The sequence below is a fragment of the Bombina bombina genome, chromosome 2, assembly GCF_027579735.1.
Source record: "Bombina bombina isolate aBomBom1 chromosome 2, aBomBom1.pri, whole genome shotgun sequence".
NCBI lineage: Eukaryota > Metazoa > Chordata > Amphibia > Anura > Bombinatoridae > Bombina > Bombina bombina.
The window spans coordinates 607,871,707-607,891,227 of NC_069500.1; the positions used below are offsets into that span (position 1 = coordinate 607,871,707).

The window sequence follows — 19,521 nt, forward strand, 5'->3', positions numbered from 1 at the left end:
TATGAAATCTCATGAGAACAAAGCCAAGCAATGCATGACCTCAGCACTGCTGATGCTGATAAACTTTTTTTGGGGGGGTTTTCAACTTGCAGCTGGACAGCAGCTGAGGTATAACTGTTACCGGTGCATTTACACTGTTGAGCTGAAGAAATTGTGAGGTAAAATATCTTCTTTCTTTACATAGAGATGATCAGGTGATATTTTCTTGTCAGCTTTTTACAGTTATGCTGCATCACTTTCAAGGGATTTAGCATATTAGTATTATGTCCCTTTAATAAACATGTCATTTGGCTTGATTGGCTTTCAGTCCTAGAGACCTTTACTCTGTGTTTAAACATATGTCAACATGGCCATTCACAGCGTAACAGGCTAAAGTCCATAGAGACTGGTGAACTTAGTAACCAGTGCGTTAAATTCCTGTAATTCTTTGTGAATTAAATGTTTCTATTAATTATTGTACATTTTTTTATCAAATAGAGAAATATTCAATGTAGACTTGTGTGATTTTTGCATAAGAATGTCGCTTTAAAAGTGATAAGTCAAACTTGCAATGCGCATGGGGGCATTTCAATCTGAAATAGAAGCATTTTTTAAATATACTTCCATTAGAGAAAAATGCTTCTAGTAAAACTTTACCGTGCAACAGTGTGCAAACACCTTACCTTCTCATAGTCAGTGGTGGCTTGTATGACACAAATAATGACTTCACAGAAGCAATACACACTATCTTCAGCTCTCTGAGCTCCCTCACAGGATATGTGCGTATGCCGCAGAAAAAAAACAGTAATTCTTCTAGAAGCATATATTTTGCTACTGGAAGTATATTGCAAAAATGCTTCTATTTCAGACTGAAATGCATTTTTGCACACTTCAATTTTGACCTTTCTACCCCTTTTAAGTTTCTATACAAAACCTGTGCAGCCTTGCATGACGCATGTTTTACAAAGACCCCTCCTCTTTTGATGCTGAAGAGTTTCTAAGTCTAAAACAATTAGAAACTGTTTAACTTTGAGAAGTAAAGGGCAGTTGTTTTCTTGTTGTGTTAATCGCACTTGCAGAAGCCTCACAGCCACTTGGTGTCACTGTGAAGCAATGCTTGAAAACTATAGCCCAGAATCATATAGATGTGTACGTTATTCCTGCATTTAATAATAAACATGATGAATTTACAGTAATGCCTGGTCATTGTGCATTACCTAAACATGACTGATTGTATGCCAGGGCTCACAATGTTGTTTCAGATTTTGAGCCAGAGGGAATATTAAGGACAGAGCTACACGTGATTTTAGGGTTTCACAGACAAAAGTACAACATAAATACAATCACTTTTAACTGTTGGTGACACACATATATATATAGATATATATATTTATATATATATATACCACAAGCTTGGCATGCTAAGCCTCTAGTGGATCCTGCCTGCATTCCTGGTTTGACAGACATTGTCCCTGTCCACAAAAGCACAGAGTCTGCGATAACTCAAGAGCCCTGTTCAGAGAAGATAATGGCCCTTCACTTTTTGTTTGACATGTTAAATGTTTCCTATTCAGAATAAGTAAACATGTTTAGAATTATCCCATAATAAAGATACTGAACGCTGTATAACAAACCTGCATTCAAATCTATAATTGCAAGAAATAAAGTTTATGCACACTAGAGAGTTACTTACCTGCCGTCTTCTTGATATCATGCTAATGTGTCTCTACAAGGAAACTTGTAAATGATGTAATTGTTTTACTTTTGTAAAACTGAGACACAGGAAGAAATACATACATGCACACATATATATATGACCTGTAAATAAATGCACTATCTGGATTTGAGAAAAAAAAAACACTTTACTTAGTGACGTTTCAGAGTGTTCTGAGGAAGGGGTGAACCCCCCCCCCCCCCCCCGAAACGTCATTAAGTAAAAGTGTTTTTTTTTTCCAAATCCAGAGAGTGCATTTATTTACAGGTCCTATATGCATATAACTTTGCACCCTGGTACAGACTGATAGAAGTTGGATTGTGTGAATGCTTTATATTCATTTGTGCATGTGTGTGTGTATATACATATATATATATATATATATATATATATACTGTCATCTTTCTAAGCTGTTAAACATGTACTGTTTTATTATGTTGAATTGTGTAATCTTAAAAAAATTGTTAGTAAAAAATGGTAAACTTTTGCTAAAACTGTAATACAGAATTATATATGTTCATTTCAATAATGTTTTTGTAGAGTATTTCTTTTTATTCTTAAAGGGATATGAAATCTAAAATGTTCTTTTAAATAACTTTCTGATTTCTATTATCACATTTGCTTCACTCTCTTAGTATCCTTTGTAAAAGAGTGGCAATGCACTTCTAGGAGCTAGCTGATCACATCGGTGAGTCAATGACAGCAGGCATATGTGTGTAGCCACCTATCATCAGCATTTCCCGTTAGTGCATTATATTTTAGCAAATTATATAAAGATAATAAAGCCAACTAGATAAAAGAAGTAAATTAAAATGTTGATTAAAATTTGGGTTTTATGTCTTTTTAAATATATAACTTTATTAAAAAAATTCAAATGTGATGTTTGTCCATGTGCTTATTTTTCAAACATGCAAATTTTTACATTTACATATTTTTTTTTTAACCTTAAAAGCATAGAGGTTGGAATATTGGGAACTGGTGCTGTGTTTCCAGTACAGTTGTCACATGCTAGTTAGCATTATTGTGATTAAATCAGAATTTAAAAGCTGTTACTATTGATTCAAATACCCTCATCTTTAAAAACTGTATTCTCTTTAAATGGACATGGAACCCAATTTTTTTATTTCTTAATTTAAAAAGAGCATTCAATTTTAAGCAACTTTCTCATTTACTTCTGTTATCTCATTTGCTTTATTCTCTTGATATCCTTTGCTGAAAAGCATATCTAGATGGATCAGAAGCTGCTGATTGGTGGCTGCACATACATGCCTCTTGCGATTGGCTCACCCATGTGCATTGCTATTTCTTCAACAAAGGATATCTAAATAATGAAGTAAATTAGATAATATAATTAAATTGGAATGTTTTTTAAAATGATATTATCTTTCTGAATCATGAAAGAAAAAAAATGGGTTTAATGTCCCTTTAACCATGGCTAAAATTCAGCCATAACTGGGAGTTATTTCAGTATTTATCGTTGCCTGAGCAACAATGCACTACTGGGAACTATCTGCTGGTTGGTGGGTGCACATATATGCCTTTTGTCATTGGCTGACCAGATTTTTTTTTACTAGATCCCAGTAGTGCATTGCTGCACCTTCAACAAAAGATACCTGGAGAATGAAGCAAATTTCATAATAGAAGTAAAGTTGTTTAAAATTGAATGTTCTATCTTAATCATGAAAGAAAAAAGGTGTTTCATATCCCTTTATATGTCCATTTAGCAGCACTTCAATTAATAGATATCTTGACTGGTCCTTACTGCCCAAGCAGTGGTGAACGATAAGATTATATCCTTCCCTGCAGTCATTTATTTTTCTCCCCTTGTTTATTTTTTACTTGATTTGACTTACATGTATCTCCCTTTATCAGCTTGAGTAAGTACATGTGGTGGGTTCTTCAGAGAAAGCACATTATTGTGGTTGTCTGCATTACTGCACAAGACCTCACATAGGAATGTGATTATGAGGCATTGTGTTTAACTGATCTCTCTTTCCTGGATTCTAGGCTGAATGTAATATTGGGCTTGATGAGTAACTGTTTTACAATCTGCCATCCAGAAAGTCAATACGGACATGGATCAAACAGAAAATATTAATGGAAATCTTTACGGTAAGACATTTATTTATTACGTACGTTGTATGAATGTGTAGATGTAGTAAATATAAAAAAAAAGGGTTGCAAATGGAATAATATGTTCAACATGTAGATAAATTAGGCATAAGTTTTAGTTTTTTGCTCTGATTTTTTTGTATCTGTATTTGTAACATAATTCAGGTTTCTTGGAGAAAAATTGCTCTTTAGTCTGATGCATCACATTTAATGGTTGCTCATAGCAGAAAGGTAATGTGTCAGTGGTATTAATTGTATATTGCTTGTATTTAAAGGTGCATTAAATGCAGAAATCCAGACACTGAGGGGGTCAGAGTAAATAAATGTTGCAATCAAAGCCTAGTCATAGGTATTAGATACAAAGTCATAACTTATTTAACCCCTTAAGGACAGAGGTTTTTCTCAGTTTCCATGCTTAAATGACACAGGCAATTTGGGTATTTTTGATCACTATTGTTTTTTTTTTAATCTGCTCTATGCAATCATAGATATTACACACCGGTTTTAACAGACAAACAGGCCTTTCCTGTGGTACAATATATGGGTATATAACATACAAATAAATATGAATTTAATACTGACAAATGCATTTTTTTTGTCTGTTTTAATAATTTCTATGCAACTAATATAGCTAAAGAAAAATACATCAAAATAGATTTATTATTTAGGATTCTAAGTGATATAAAGCAAATATAGGCCTAATACTACAAGGATAGAGTAAATGGTTTATTTAATGCCAAAAGCTTGCAAAATTAGCTGTGCTTAGACTAAGTTTAATAGTGGAAACCAGATCTAAAACAACTACACAAAAGTATATATTATTATAGAAACTAGACACCCCAGGGTATTTACCAAGAGGCATTTTGCCACTACTTATATTGAACTATTTTATCACCAAGGGCAAACAATTGTAGTGATAAAAAAGAAAAAAAAATATATTAAAATAAATGTATGTATCACAAATTGATGCTATTAGTTTTACAATTGTCCTTTCTGTCAGAAGGTCAGACTGCAGACAGGGAGATAAGAGGAGGGCAAGACAAGCCATGGTTTACAAGCAATGGCCTGTCATGTCATGGGGTCAGTGTAACTAGCTGTCACAGTAATCACATGACTATAGGGGCATTTTATTGGGCATCACTGGACTGCCTCACTCCTGAGACATCTAGGGATAGCCTATGAGAATCATACCAGCATGCATTGCAGCATGCCACAATCCAGGCTGCATTAAAGTATACAATCACTGTTTGTTATTGGCTTTCACAGCAATAGTATACATAGTAACAGTCATACTTGACTGTTACTGAACTGAAAGGCTTTACATGCAGACATCCAGCATGAGATACACACTGATCTCAAAGTGTAATGTTATGTGATGGAGGCACCCTTGATCCTGATCAGTGACAGGCATGTGAACAATGACAAATGCTGTCCCAGCTATTGCTTGCATGGGGTCAGCTCCAGAACGCTATATTTGTGATGCTTTACTTGTGAAACATCCAGAAATAGCTTGGTGTCTTAGCTGTCGGCAAGACCCGCGTTACTGCAGCCCTGTAAAAGGCCAACTGTATCCTTCAGTACTTAGTGACAACCACCATACCATCTACAGAAGCCGTCGCTAAGGGGTTGAACATCTACAGCCAATCAGAGTCCAACAAGCACAGAGGAATTCAGCTATTACAAATGATGTTAACCCTAACCTGGCTAATACATTTAAACAAGTAGATGATTAAAATAAAAAACAACCATATACACAAACAACATAAACATTAAAATTACATATGACTGTACAGGGCAAATTCATCAAAATGCCAAAAATTACCATAGGTTAACCTAGGCTCCAAACACACATGAGAGAAAGAAGCAACATTCCTAACATTTAAAAATACTATTTCAAAACGGTTTTAACATTAATCCTATAAAATCTAAATTTAGTCTAACACTTTTTTCCATCTTAATATGTCCACGGCTTAATTCCTTACTTGTGAGAATACAGAACCTGGCCACCAGGAGGAGGCAAAGAAACCCCAGCCAAAGGCTTAAATACCTCCCCCACTCCCCTCATCCCCCAGTCATTCTTTGCCTTTCGTCGCAGGAGAATGGCAGAGAAGTGTCAGAAGATTCGGAGTAGTCTCTCATGGAGGGTAGTACTCTTTGGTATGGGACTGAAATTTTAAGCAGTCTTGTCAGCCTCTCAGTGAGAGTATTGACGAATAGGGTCTGGAGATGCAGGGAGAGTCTTTCTGCGAATCCATCCAGACTCATATTAACAACTCCTAAGCAATCAGTGTTGGCAAGTTTCACTGCCTGCTTCTATCACTTAAGTCCATGTCAGGTGCGATGCTACAAGACTGTCAAACTTGAGAGGCTGTGTGTCTGTTCTACGGCGATGATTCCGGTAAGATCGTTTCATTTTATTTCATATGATAACGAAAGAAAGACAGGGTCACAGTGTGACTCCTTTATCTGTATGGAATCAAGGGTTAATATCTCTGGAAGGGGATTATTGAACAGGGGGGATTTATACATGATTTGTTTTATTATGTTTTATGCTGCGACATGTGTGAGATGAGGCTCTGGCAGATGTGGGAACATTCAGGTTTTACTTTCGTTTTGGACAACTGCGCAGCCTGTCAGTTTGGCGCGCTTTTCTTCCTGCAGTAGGGGCAGTCCTGCATGGCACTCCATGTGACCGGGTGTGGCCTCATTAACTTCCTCTTTCCTGACCGTGCGGTTTACAGGAGAAGAAGCAGTTTCCATTTTAAAAGTGCAAGCTATGGAGGACTCTGATGCGTTAGAGGGTACTCCCTCTTTACCCAGATCTAATACCTTTTTCTTTCATGTAATTGGCAAGAGTCCATGAGCTAGTGACATATGGGATATACAATCCTATCAGGAGGGGCAAAGTTTCCCAAACCTCAAAATGCCTATAAATACACCCCTCACCACACCCACAATTCAGTTTTACAAACTTTGCCTCCTATGGAGGTGGTGAAGTAAGTTTGTGCTAAGATTTCTACGTTGACATGCGCTTCTCAGCATTTTGAAGCCCGATTCCTCTCAGAGTACAGCGAATGTCAGAGGGACGTGAAGGGAGTATCACTTATTGAATACGATGATTTCCCTAACGGGGGTCTATTTCATTGGTTCTCTGTTATCGGTCGTAGAGAGTCATCTCCTACTTTCCTTTTCAGATCGACAATATACTCTTATATACCATTACCTCTACTGATTCTCATTTCAGTACTGGTTTGGCTATCTGCTACATGTGGATGAGTGTCTTTTGGTAAGTATGTTTCATTTATTTAAGACACTCTCAGCTATGGTTTGGCACTTTGTATATAAAGTTCTAAATATATGTTTATACTTATATTTGCCATGATTCAGGTTTATCAGTATATTTCCTTTTTTGTAGACTGTCAGTTTCATATTTGGGAAATGGATTAAAAAAAAATTTTTTACCTGAAGTTTTCAAATTGATAATTTTTTCTAAATTGCGGGCTGTATTAGGCTCGCGTGAGACTTTTTTGGAGCGAGAGTTACGTTTGTTTATGCAAATTCGTAATTTCCGGCGTCTTAGTTGACGCTGAGTCTTTTCACGAGGTTGCGTCATCTATGGCGCTCATGTTTGTTGCGGACGTTTTTGGTGCCAAACTGTTTGTCATTATGTAAGACTTCATTTCCTTTTGCCTCTGGTCCTTTTTTTCTTTGTCAGAGGCCTATTCTGTTTGCATTTTTTTCCCATTCCTGAAACTGTCATATAAGGAAATAGATAATTTTGCTTTATATGTTGTTTTTTCTCTTACAAGATGTCTCTATCTGATCCTGTTTCAGAATCTACTACTGGAATCCTGCTGCCTGATATCGGTTCTACCAAAGCTAAGTGCATTTGTTGTAAACTTGTAGTAACTGTTCCTCCGGCTGTAGTTTGTCATGATAAACTTTTACATGCAGAGAATATTTCCATCAGTAGTGTTGCATTACCTGTTGCTGGTCCATCAACATCTAATGTTCAGGATATTCCTGTCAATTTGAGAGAATTTATTTCTGATTCCATTCAGAAGGCTTTGTTTGCCATTCCGCCTTCTAATAAACGTAAAAGGTCTTTTAAAACTTCTCATACAGTTGATGAATTTTCAAATGACCGACAACATACTGATTTATCTATCTCTGATGAGGATCTGTCTGATTCAGAAGATCCTGCCTCAGATATTGACACTGAAAAATCTTCGTATTTATTTAAAATGGAGTACATTCGTTCTTTATTGAAGGAAGTGTTGATTGCATTAGATATAGAGGAGTCTAGTCCTCTTGATACTAAAACTAGTAAACGTTTAAATTCAGTTTATAAACCTCATGTTGTTATTCCAGAGGTTTTTCCAGTTCCTGATGCTATTTCAGATATGATTTCAAAGGAATGGAATAGACTGGGTACTTCTTTTACTCCTTCAAGGTTTAAAAAATCCCCAAAGTTGATGGGGCCATCTCTACTCTTGCTAAGCGTACTACTATTCCTACGGAAGACATTACTTCTTTTAAAGATCCTTTAGATAGGAAACTTGAATCCTATCTAAGGAAGGCTTATTTATGTTCAGGTCATCTTCTTAGGTCTGCTATTTCTTTGGCTGATGTTGCAGCTGCTTTAACTTTTTGGTTGGAAACTTTAGCGCAACAAGTATCAGACCATAATATGTATAGCATTGTTAAGTTAATTCAACATGCTAATAATTTTGTTTGTGATGCCATTTTTGATATCATCAGAATTGATGTTAGATATGTCTTTAGCTATTTTAGCTAGAAGAGCTTTATGGCTTAAATCTTGGAATGCTGATATGAGTTCTAAATCGACAGTGCTATCTCTTTCTTTCCAAGGTAATAAATTATTTGGTTCTCAGTTGGATTCTATAATTTCAACTGTTACTGGGGGAAAGGGGGCTTTTTTACCTCAGGATAAAAAATCTAAGGGCAACTTTAAAGCTTCTAACCGTTTTCGTTCCTTTCTACAGAATAAGGAACAGAAACCTAATCCTTCCCCTAAGGAATCTGTTTCCAATTGGAAGCCTTCCTCAGTCTGGAATAAATCCAAGCCATTTAAGAGATCTAAACCAGCCCCCATGTCCGCATGAAGGTGCTGCCCTCATTCCAGCTCAGCTGGTAGGGGGCAGACTAATATTTTTCAAGGATGTTTGGATAAATACAGTCCAAAATCATTGGATTCAGAACATTGTCTCTCAGGGGTACAGAATAGGTTTCAGAGTAAGACCGCCTGTGAGAAGTTTCTTTCTCTCATTCCAGTGAACCCCGAGAAAGCACAGGCTTTCCTGAAGTGTTTTTCAGACCTGGAGTCTTCTGAGGTAATCGTGCTGGTTCCTTTTCAGGAACAGGGTCTGGGGTTTTATTCAAATCTGTTCATTGTCCCGAAGAAAGAAAATTCATTCAGATCAGTTCTGGATCTAAAAATCTTGAATCGTTATGTAAGAATACCAACATTCAAAATGGTGACTATAAGGACTATTCTGCCTTTTGTTCAGCAAGGGCATTATATGTCCACAATAGACTTACAGGGTGCATATCTTCATATTCTGATTCATCCAGATCACTATCAATTCCTGAGATTCTCTTTTCTAGACAAGCATTACCAGTTTGTTGCTCTTCCTTTTGGCCTAGCAACAGCTCCAAGGATCTTTTCAAAGGTTCTTGGTGCCCTTCTCTCTGTAATCAGAGAGCGGGGTATTGCGGTGTTTCCTTATTTGGACAATATCTTGGTACTTGCTCAGTCTTTACATTCTGCAGAATCTCACACGAATCAACTAGTGTTGTTTCTTCAAAGACATAGTTGGAGGATCAATTTACCAAAAAGTTCTTTGATTCCTCAGACAAGGGTAACCTTTTTAGGTTTCCGGATAGATTCAGTATCCATGACTTTGTCTCTAACAGACAAGAGACGTTTGAAGTTGGTTGCAGCCTGTCGGAACCTTCAGTCTCGGTCATTCCCTTCAGTAGCTATGTGCATGGAGGTTTTAGGTCTCATGACTGCAGCATCGGACGCGATCCCCTTTGCTCGTTTTCACATAAGACCTCTTCAGCTTTGTATGCTGAACCAATGGTGCAGGGATTATACAAGGATATCACAATTAATATCCTTAAATCCCAAAGTTCGACTATCTCTGACTTGGTGGTTAGATCACCATCGTATAGTTTAAGGGGCCTCTTTCTTTCATGTAATTAGCAAGAGTCCATGAGCTAGTGACGTATGGGATATACATTCCTACCAGGAGGGGCAAAGTTTCCCAAATCTCAAAATGCCTATAAATACACCCCTCACCACACCCACAATTCAGTTTTACAAACTTTGCCTCCGATGGAGGTGGTGAAGTAAGTTTGTGCTAGATTCTACGTTGATATGCGCTCCGCAGCAAGTTGGAGCCCGGTTTTCCTCTCAGCGTGCAGTGAATGTCAGAGGGATGTGAGGAGAGTATTGCCTATTTGAATGCAGTGATCTCCTTCTAAGGGGTCTATTTCATAGGTTCTCTGTTATCGGTCGTAGAGATTCATCTCTTACCTCCCTTTTCAGATCGACGATATACTCTTATATATACTCTTATATATACCATTACCTCTGCTGATTCTCGTTTCAGTACTGGTTTGGCTATCTACTATATGTAGATGAGTGTCCTGGGGTAAGTAAGTCTTATTTTCTGTGACACTCCTAGCTATGGTTGGGCACTTTGTTTATAAAGTTCTAAATATATGTATTCAAACATTTATTTGCCTTGACTCAGAATGTTCAACTTTCCTTATTTTCAGACAGTCAGTTTCATATTTGGGATAATGCATTTTAACATTTTTCTTACCTTAAAATTTGACTTTTTCCCTGTGGGCTGTTAGGCTCGCGGGGGCTGAAAATGCTTCATTTTATTGCGTCATTCTTGGCGCGGACTTTTTTGGCGCAAAAATTCTATTTCCGTTTCCGGCGTCATACGTGTCGCCGGAAGTTGCGTCATTTTTTTGACGTTATTTTGCGCCAAAAATGTCGGCGTTCCGGATGTGGCGTCATTTTTGGCGCCAAAAAGCATTTAGGCGCCAAATAATGTGGGCGTCTTATTTGGCGCGAAAAAATATGGGCGTCACTTTTGTCTCCACATTATTTAAGTCTCATTTTTTATTGCTTCTGGTTGCTAGAAGCTTGTTCTTTGGCATTTTTTCCCATTCCTGAAACTGTCATTTAAGGAATTTGATCAATTTTGCTTTATATATATGTTGTTTTTTCTCTTACATATTGCAAGATGTCTCACGTTGCATCTGAGTCAGAAGATACTACAGGAAAATCGCTGTCAAGTGCTGAATCTACCAAAGCTAAGTGTATCTGCTGTAAACTTTTGGTAGCTATTCCTCCAGCTGTTGTTTGTATTGATTGTCATGACAAACTTGTTAAAGCAGATAATATTTCCTTTAGTAAAGTACCATTGCCTGTTGCAGTTCCTTCAACATCTAAGGTGCAGAATGTTCCTGATAATATAAGAGATTTTGTTTCTGAATCCATAAAGAAGGCTATGTCTGTTATTTCTCCTTCTAGTAAACATAAAAAATCTTTTAAAACTTCTCTCCCTACAGATGAATTTTTAAGTGAACATCATCATTCTGATTCTGATGATTCCTCTGGTTCAGAGGATTCTGTCTCAGAGGTTGATGCTGATAAATCTTCATATTTATTTAAAATGGAATTTATTCGTTCTTTACTTAAAGAAGTCCTAATTGCTTTAGAAATAGAGGATTCTGGTCCTCTTGATACTAAATCTAAACGTTTAAATAAGGTTTTTAAATCTCCTGTAGTTATTCCAGAAGTTTTTCCTGTCCCTGATGCTATTTCTGCAGTAATTTCCAAAGAATGGGATAATTTGGGTAATTCATTTACTCATTCTAAACGTTTTAAGCAATTATATCCTGTGCCGTCTGACAGATTAGAATTTTGGGACAAGATCCCTAAAGTTGATGGGGCTATTTCTACCCTTGCTAAACGTACTACTATTCCTACGTCAGATGGTACTTCGTTTAAGGATCCTCTAGATAGGAAAATTGAGTCCTTTCTAAGAAAAGCTTATCTGTGTTCAGGTAATCTTCTTAGACCTGCTATATCTTTGGCTGATGTTGCTGCAGCTTCAACTTTTTGGTTGGAAACTTTAGCGCAACAAGTAACACATCGTGATTCTCATGATATTATTCTTCTTCTTCAACATGCTAATAATTTTATCTGTGATGCCATTTTTGATATTATCAGAGTTGATGTCAGGTTTATGTCTCTAGCTATTTTAGCTAGAAGAGCTTTATGGCTTAAAACTTGGAATGCTGATATGGCTTCTAAATCAACTTTACTTTCCATTTCTTTCCAGGGTAACAAATTATTTGGTTCTCAGTTGGATTCCATTATTTCAACTGTTACTGGTGGGAAAGGAACTTTTTTACCACAGGATAAAAAATCTAAAGGTAAAAACAGGGCTAATAATCGTTTTCGTTCCTTTCGTTTCAACAAAGAACAAAAGCCTGATCCTTCATCCTCAGGAGCAGTTTCAGTTTGGAGACCATCTCCAGTTTGGAATAAATCCAAGCCAGCTAGAAAGGCAAAGCCTGCTTCTAAGTCCACATGAAGGTGCAGCCCTCATTCCAGCTCAGCTGGTAGGGGGCAGGTTACGTTTTTTCAAGGAAATTTGGATCAATTCTGTTCACAATCTTTGGATTCAGAGCATTGTTTCAGAAGGGTACAGAATTGGTTTCAAGTTGAGACCTCCTGCAAAGAGATTTTTTCTTTCCCGTGTCCCAGTAAATCCAGTAAAAGCTCAAGCATTTCTGAAATGTGTTTCAGATCTAGAGTTGACTGGAGTAATTATGCCAGTTCCAGTTCCGGAACAGGGGATGGGGTTTTATTCAAATCTCTTCATTGTACCAAAGAAGGAGAATTCTTTCAGACCAGTTCTGGATCTAAAAATATTGAATCGTTATGTAAGGATACCAACGTTCAAGATGGTAACTGTAAGGACTATCTTACCTTTTGTTCAGCAAGGGAATTATATGTCCACAATAGATTTACAGGATGCATATCTGCATATTCCGATTCATCCAGATCATTATCAGTTCCTGAGATTCTCGTTTCTGGACAAGCATTACCAGTTTGTGGCTCTGCCGTTTGGCCTAGCTACAGCTCCAAGAATTTTTACAAAGGTTCTCGGTGCCCTGCTGTCTGTAATCAGAGAACAGGGTATTGTGGTATTTCCTTATTTGGACGATATCTTGGTACTTGCTCAGTCTTTACATTTAGCAGAATCTCATACGAATCGACTTGTGTTGTTTCTTCAAGATCATGGTTGGAGGATCAATTTACCAAAAAGTTCTTTGATTCCTCAGACAAGGGTAACCTTTCTGGGTTTCCAGATGGATTCAGTGTCCATGACTCTGTCTTTAACAGACAAGAGACGTCTAAAGTTGATTACAGCTTGTCGAAACCTTCAGTCACAATCATTCCCTTCGGTAGCCTTATGCATGGAAATTCTAGGTCTTATGACTGCTGCATCGGACGCGATCCCCTTTGCTCATTTTCACATGCGACCTCTTCAGCTCTGTATGCTGAAGCAATGGTGCAAGGATTACACGAAGATATCTCAATTAATATCTTTAAAACCGATTGTTCGACACTCTCTAACATGGTGGACAGATCACCATCGTTTAATTCAGGGGGCTTCTTTTGTGCTTCCGACCTGGACTGTAATTTCAACAGATGCAAGTCTCACAGGTTGGGGAGCTGTGTGGGGATCTCTGACGGCACAAGGAGTTTGGGAATCTCAGGAGGTGAGATTACCGATCAATATTTTGGAACGTGCAATTTTCAGAGCTCTTCAGTTTTGGCCTCTTCTGAAGAGAGAATCGTTCATTTGTTTTCAGACAGACAATGTCACAACTGTGGCATACATCAATCATCAAGGAGGGACTCACAGTCCTCTGGCTATGAAAGAAGTATCTCGAATTTTGGGTTGGGCGGAATCCAGCTCCTGTCTAATCTCTGCGTTTCATATCCCAGGTGTAGACAATTGGGAAGCGGATTATCTCAGTCGCCAAACGTTGCTTCCGGGCGAATGGTCTCTTCACCCAGAGGTATTTCTTCAGATTGTTCAAATGTGGGAACTTCCAGAAATAGATCTGATGGCGTCCCATCTAAACAAGAAACTTCCCAGGTATCTGTCCAGATCCCGGGATCCTCAGGCGGAGGCAGTGGATGCATTATCACTTCCTTGGAAGTATCATCCTGCCTATATCTTTCCGCCTCTAGTTCTTCTTCCAAGAGTAATCTCCAAGATTCTGAAGGAATGCTCGTTTGTTCTGCTGGTAGCTCCGGCATGGCCTCACAGGTTTTGGTATGCGGATCTTGTCCGGATGGCCTCTTGCCAACCGTGGACTCTTCCGTTAAGACCAGACCTTCTGTCACAAGGTCCTTTTTTCCATCAGGATCTGAAATCTTTAAATTTAAAGGTATGGAGATTGAACGCTTGATTCTTGATCAAAGAGGTTTCTCTGACTCTGTGATTAATACTATGTTACAGGCTCGTAAATCTGTATCTCGAGAGATATATTATAGAGTCTGGAAGACTTATATTTCTTGGTGTCTTTCTCATCATTTTTCCTGGCATTCTTTTAGAATACCGAGAATTTTACAGTTCCTTCAGGATGGTTTAGATAAGGGTTTGTCCGCAAGTTCTTTGAAAGGACAAATCTCTGCTCTTTCTGTTCTTTTTCACAGAAAGATTGCTATTCTTCCTGATATTCATTGTTTTGTACAAGCTTTGGTTCGTATAAAACCTGTCATTAAGTCAATTTCTCCTCCTTGGAGTTTGAATTTGGTTCTGGGAGCTCTTCAAGCTCCTCCGTTTGAACCTATGCATTCATTGGACATTAAATTACTTTCTTGGAAAGTTTTGTTCCTTTTGGCCATCTCTTCTGCCAGAAGAGTTTCTGAATTATCTGCTCTTTCTTGTGAGTCTCCTTTTCTGATTTTTCATCAGGATAAGGCGGTGTTTCGAACTTCTTTTGAATTTTTACCTAAAGTTGTGAATTCCAACAACATTAGTAGAGAAATTGTGGTTCCTTCATTATGTCCTAATCCTAAGAATTCTAAGGAGAAATCGTTGCATTCTTTGGATGTTGTTAGAGCTTTGAAATATTATGTTGAAGCTACGAAATCTTTTCGTAAGACTTCTAGTCTATTTGTTATCTTTTCCGGTTCTAGAAAAGGCCAGAAAGCTTCTGCCATTTCTTTGGCATCTTGGTTGAAATCTTTAATTCATCTTGCCTATGTTGAGTCGGGTAAAACTCCGCCTCAGAGAATTACAGCTCATTCTACTAGGTCAGTTTCTACTTCCTGGGCGTTTAAGAATGAAGCTTCGGTTGACCAGATCTGCAAAGCAGCGACTTGGTCCTCTTTGCATACTTTTACTAAATTCTACCATTTTGATGTATTTTCTTCTTCTGAAGCAGTTTTTGGTAGAAAAGTACTTCAGGCAGCGGTTTCAGTTTGAATCTTCTGCTTATGTTTTTCGTTAAACTTTATTTTGGGTGTGGATTATTTTCAGCAGGAATTGGCTGTCTTTATTTTATCCCTCCCTCTCTAGTGACTCTTGTGTGGAAAGATCCACTTCTTGGGTAGTCATTATCCCATACGTCACTAGCTCATGGACTCTTGCTAATTACATGAAAGAAAACATAATTTATGTAAGAACTTACCTGATAAATTCATTTCTTTCATATTAGCAAGAGTCCATGAGGCCCGCCCTTTTTTTGTGGTGGTTATGATTTTGTATAAAGCACAATTATTCCAATTCCTTATTTTATATGCTTTCGCACTTTTTTATCACCCCACTTCTTGGCTATTCGTTAAACTGAATTGTGGGTGTGGTGAGGGGTGTATTTATAGGCATTTTGAGGTTTGGGAAACTTTGCCCCTCCTGGTAGGAATGTATATCCCATACGTCACTAGCTCATGGACTCTTGCTAATATGAAAGAAATGAATTTATCAGGTAAGTTCTTACATAAATTATGTTTTTGTTAATCCAACCTGGACCGTGATCACAAGAGATGCAAGTCTTTCAGGTTGGGGAGCTGTCTGGGGATCTCTGACAGCACAAGGGGTTTGGAAATCTCAAGAGGCGAGATTACCAATCAATATTTTGGAACTCTGTGCGATTTTCAGGGCTCTTCAGATTTGGCCTCTCTTGAAGAGAGAACCGTTTATTTGTTTTCAGACAGACAATATCACAACTGTGGCATATGTCAATTATCAGGGTGGGACTCACAGTCCCCAAGCTATGAAAGAAGTATCTCGGATACTTGCCTGGGTGGAATCCAGCTCCTGTCTAATTTCTGCGGTCCATATCCCAGGTATAGACAATTGGGAAGCGGATTATCTCATTTGTCAGACTTTACATCCGAGAGAGTGGTCTCTTCACCCAGATGTGTTTTTTCAAATTGTTCAGATGTGGGGGCTTCCAGAAATAGATCTGATGGCATCTCATCTAAACAAGAAACTTCCCAGGTACCTGTCCAGGTCCAGGTATCCTCAGGCGGAGGCAGTGGATGCATTTACACTTTCTTGGAGTTATCAACCTGCCTATATTTTTCCGCCTCTAGTTCTTCTCCCAAGAGTGATTTCCAAAATCATCATGGAGCAATCGTTTGTACTGCTGGTGGCTCCAGCATGGCCACACAGGTTTTGGTATGCGGATCTTGTTCAGATGTCCAGTTGCCAACCTTGGCCACTTCCGTTAAGACCAGACCTTCTATCTCAAGGTCTGTTTTTCCATCAGGATCTCAAATCATTAAATTTGAAGTAATGGAAATTGAAAGCTTAGTGCTTAGTCATAGAGGTTTCTCTGACTCAGTAATTAAAACTATGTTGCAGGCTCGTAAATCTGTTTCTAGAAAGATTTATTATTGAGTTTGGAAGACCTACATTTCATGGTTTTCTTATCATAAATTCACTTGCCATTCTTTTAGAATTCCAAGAATTTTACAGTTTCTTCAGGATGGTTTGAATAAGGGTTTGTCTACAAGTTCTTTGAAAGGACAAATTTCTGCTCTTTCTGTCTTATTCCAGAGAAAAATTGCTAAACTTCCTGATATTCATTGTTTTGTACAGGTGTTGGGCCATATCAAGCCTGTCTTTAAATCAATCTCTCCTCCCTGGAGTCTTAATTTGGTTTTAAAGGCTTTACAGGCTCCTCCATTTGAGCCTATGCATTCTTTGGACATTAAATTGCTTTCTTGGAAAGTGTTGTTTCTTTTGGCCATCTCTTCTGCTAGAAGAGTTTCTGAATTATCTGCTCTTTCTTGTGAGTCTCCTTTTCTGATTTTTCATCAGGATAAGGCGGTTTTGCAGACTTCATTTAAATTCCTACCTAAAAGTTGTGAATTCCAATAATATTAGTAGAGAAATTGTTGTCCCTTCCTTGTGTCCTAATCCTAAGAATTCTTTGGAAAGATCCTTACATTCTTTGGATGTGGTGAGAGCTTTGAAATATTATCTTGAAGCTACTAAAGATTTCAGGAAGACTTCTAGTCTATTTCTTATCTTTTCTGGTTCTAGGAAAGGTCAGAAGGCTTCTGCTGTTTCCTTGGCTTCGTGGTTAAAGCTTTTGATTCATCACGCTTATTTGGAGTCGGGTAAATCCCAGCCTCAGAGGATTACGGCTCATTCTACTAGGTCTGTTTCCACTTTCTGGGCTTTTAAGAATGAAGCTTTAGTTGATCAGATTTGCAAAGCAGCAACTTGGTCTTCTTTGCATACATTTACTAAATTCTACCATTTTGATGTATTTGCTTCTTCAGAAGCAGTTTTTGGTAGAAAAGTTCTTCAGGCAGCTGTTTCAGTTTGATTCTTCTGCTTATAATTTCAGTTTTTTTCTTTTTCTTTATAAGATTAAAACTTATGATTTGGGTTGTGGATTCATTTTTTTCAGCGGAATTGGCTGTCTTTATTTTTATCCCTCCCTCTCTAGTGACTCTTGAGTGGAGTTCCACATCTTGGGTATTTGCTATCCCATACGTCACTAGCTCATGGACTCTTGCCAATTACATGAAAGAAAACATAATTTATGTAAGAATTTACCTGATAAATTCATTTCTTTCATATTGGCAAGAGTCCATGATGCCCACCCTTTTTATGGTGGTTATGATTTTTTTGTGTAAAGCACAATTATTCCAATTTCTTTGTTGATGCTTGTTTTACTCATTTCTTTATCACCTCACTACTTGGCTATTTGTTAAACTGAATTGTTGGTGTGGTGAGGGTTTTTATTATAGGCATTTTGAGGTTTGGGAAACTTTGCCCCTCCTGGTAGGATTGTATATCCCATACGTCACTAGCTCATGGACTCTTGCCAATATGAAAGAAATGAATTTATCAGGTAAATTCTTACATAAATTTTTTATTGTGAGGAGGCTACGGTATACCCGCCTGCTCAATTATGTTCCCCATGCCTTGATAAAGTACTTATATCTAAGAAACCCAAGATGTTTAGTGCCACTGAGCTGTCCGCCTCTGAGGAGTCTCCGTCCCGCAAGGTGCGTTCCCTGCAATCATCTCCTATTACACTTGCAGCTCCCCATTGCACGACTAATCCTCCTTCGGGAGGGGCCCTCTTACTACCAGACTTTTCTGAACAGTTACAAACGGCGTCTGCGGCCTTTAGTGCTTTACCTCACCCTGCTAAGCGCAAGCGAAAGGTTAAATACTGTTATCCTTCCCATGGGTCATCTAACAACTTGCTGGATTTATCTGATACTAGATTATCCGCTGATGAAGACACCTCTGATACTTCAGAGGAGGCTCTTTCTGGGTCGGAATCGACTGTCTCTAAACCTCCAGCTGCGGAGGAACCAGACTTTAGATTTAGGATAGAGCACTTATACTTTCTGTTAAAGGAAGAGTTGGCTACGTTAGAGGTTACAGAACCTAAGTTACCCGAGGAACCTTCTATTCCTAAGCTTGATAAGGTTTATGAGGACAGGGTGGTGCCAAAAACTTTCCCGGTTCCTGTTAAGATGGCAGCTATTATTAAGAATGAATGGGAAAGACTCTGATCTTCTTTTTTTTCATGTAATTAGCAAGAGTCCATGAGCTAGTGACGTATGGGATATACATTCCTACCAGGAGGGGCAAAGTTTCTCAAACCTTAAAATGCCTATAAATACACCCCTCACCACACCCACAATTCAGTTTTACAAACTTTGCCTCCCATGGAGGTGGTGAAGTAAGTTTGTGCTAGATTTCTACGTTGATATGCGCTTCACAGCAGGCTGAAGCCCGGTTTTCCTCTCAGAGTGCAGTGAATGTCAGAGGGATGTGAAGAGAGTATTGGATGTGAAGAAAGTATTGCCTATTTGAATACAATGGTCTTCCTCTAGGGGATCTATTTCATAGGTTCTCTGTTATCGGTCGTAGACATTTCTTCTCCTACCTCCCTTTTCAGATCGACGATATACTCTTATATACCATTACCTCTACTGATTCTCGTTTCAGTACTGGTTTGGCTATCTACTATATGTAGATGAGTGTCCTGGGGTAAGTAAGTCTTATTTTTTGTGACACTTTAAGCTATGGTTGGGCACTTTATATGTAAAGTTCTAAATATATGTGTTTAAATTTATATTTGCCATGATTCAGGATAATCAGTTT

At 38.1% G+C, this 19,521-nt stretch overlaps 1 protein-coding gene across 3 annotated transcripts in view; it reads left to right on the forward strand.

Moving 5' to 3' along the window:
* The window catches only part of KANK1 (KN motif and ankyrin repeat domains 1), a 292,497-nt gene that overhangs the window by 99,340 nt on the left and 173,636 nt on the right, over positions 1-19,521 (forward strand). For all 3 annotated transcript variants that reach the window (XM_053702537.1, XM_053702535.1, XM_053702538.1), the window contains exon 2: positions 3,701-3,805. In XM_053702537.1, coding sequence (XP_053558512.1) covers positions 3,769-3,805 — 37 coding nt within the window. In that variant the 5' untranslated portion in view covers positions 3,701-3,768. The remainder of the gene's footprint in view (positions 1-3,700; positions 3,806-19,521) is intronic.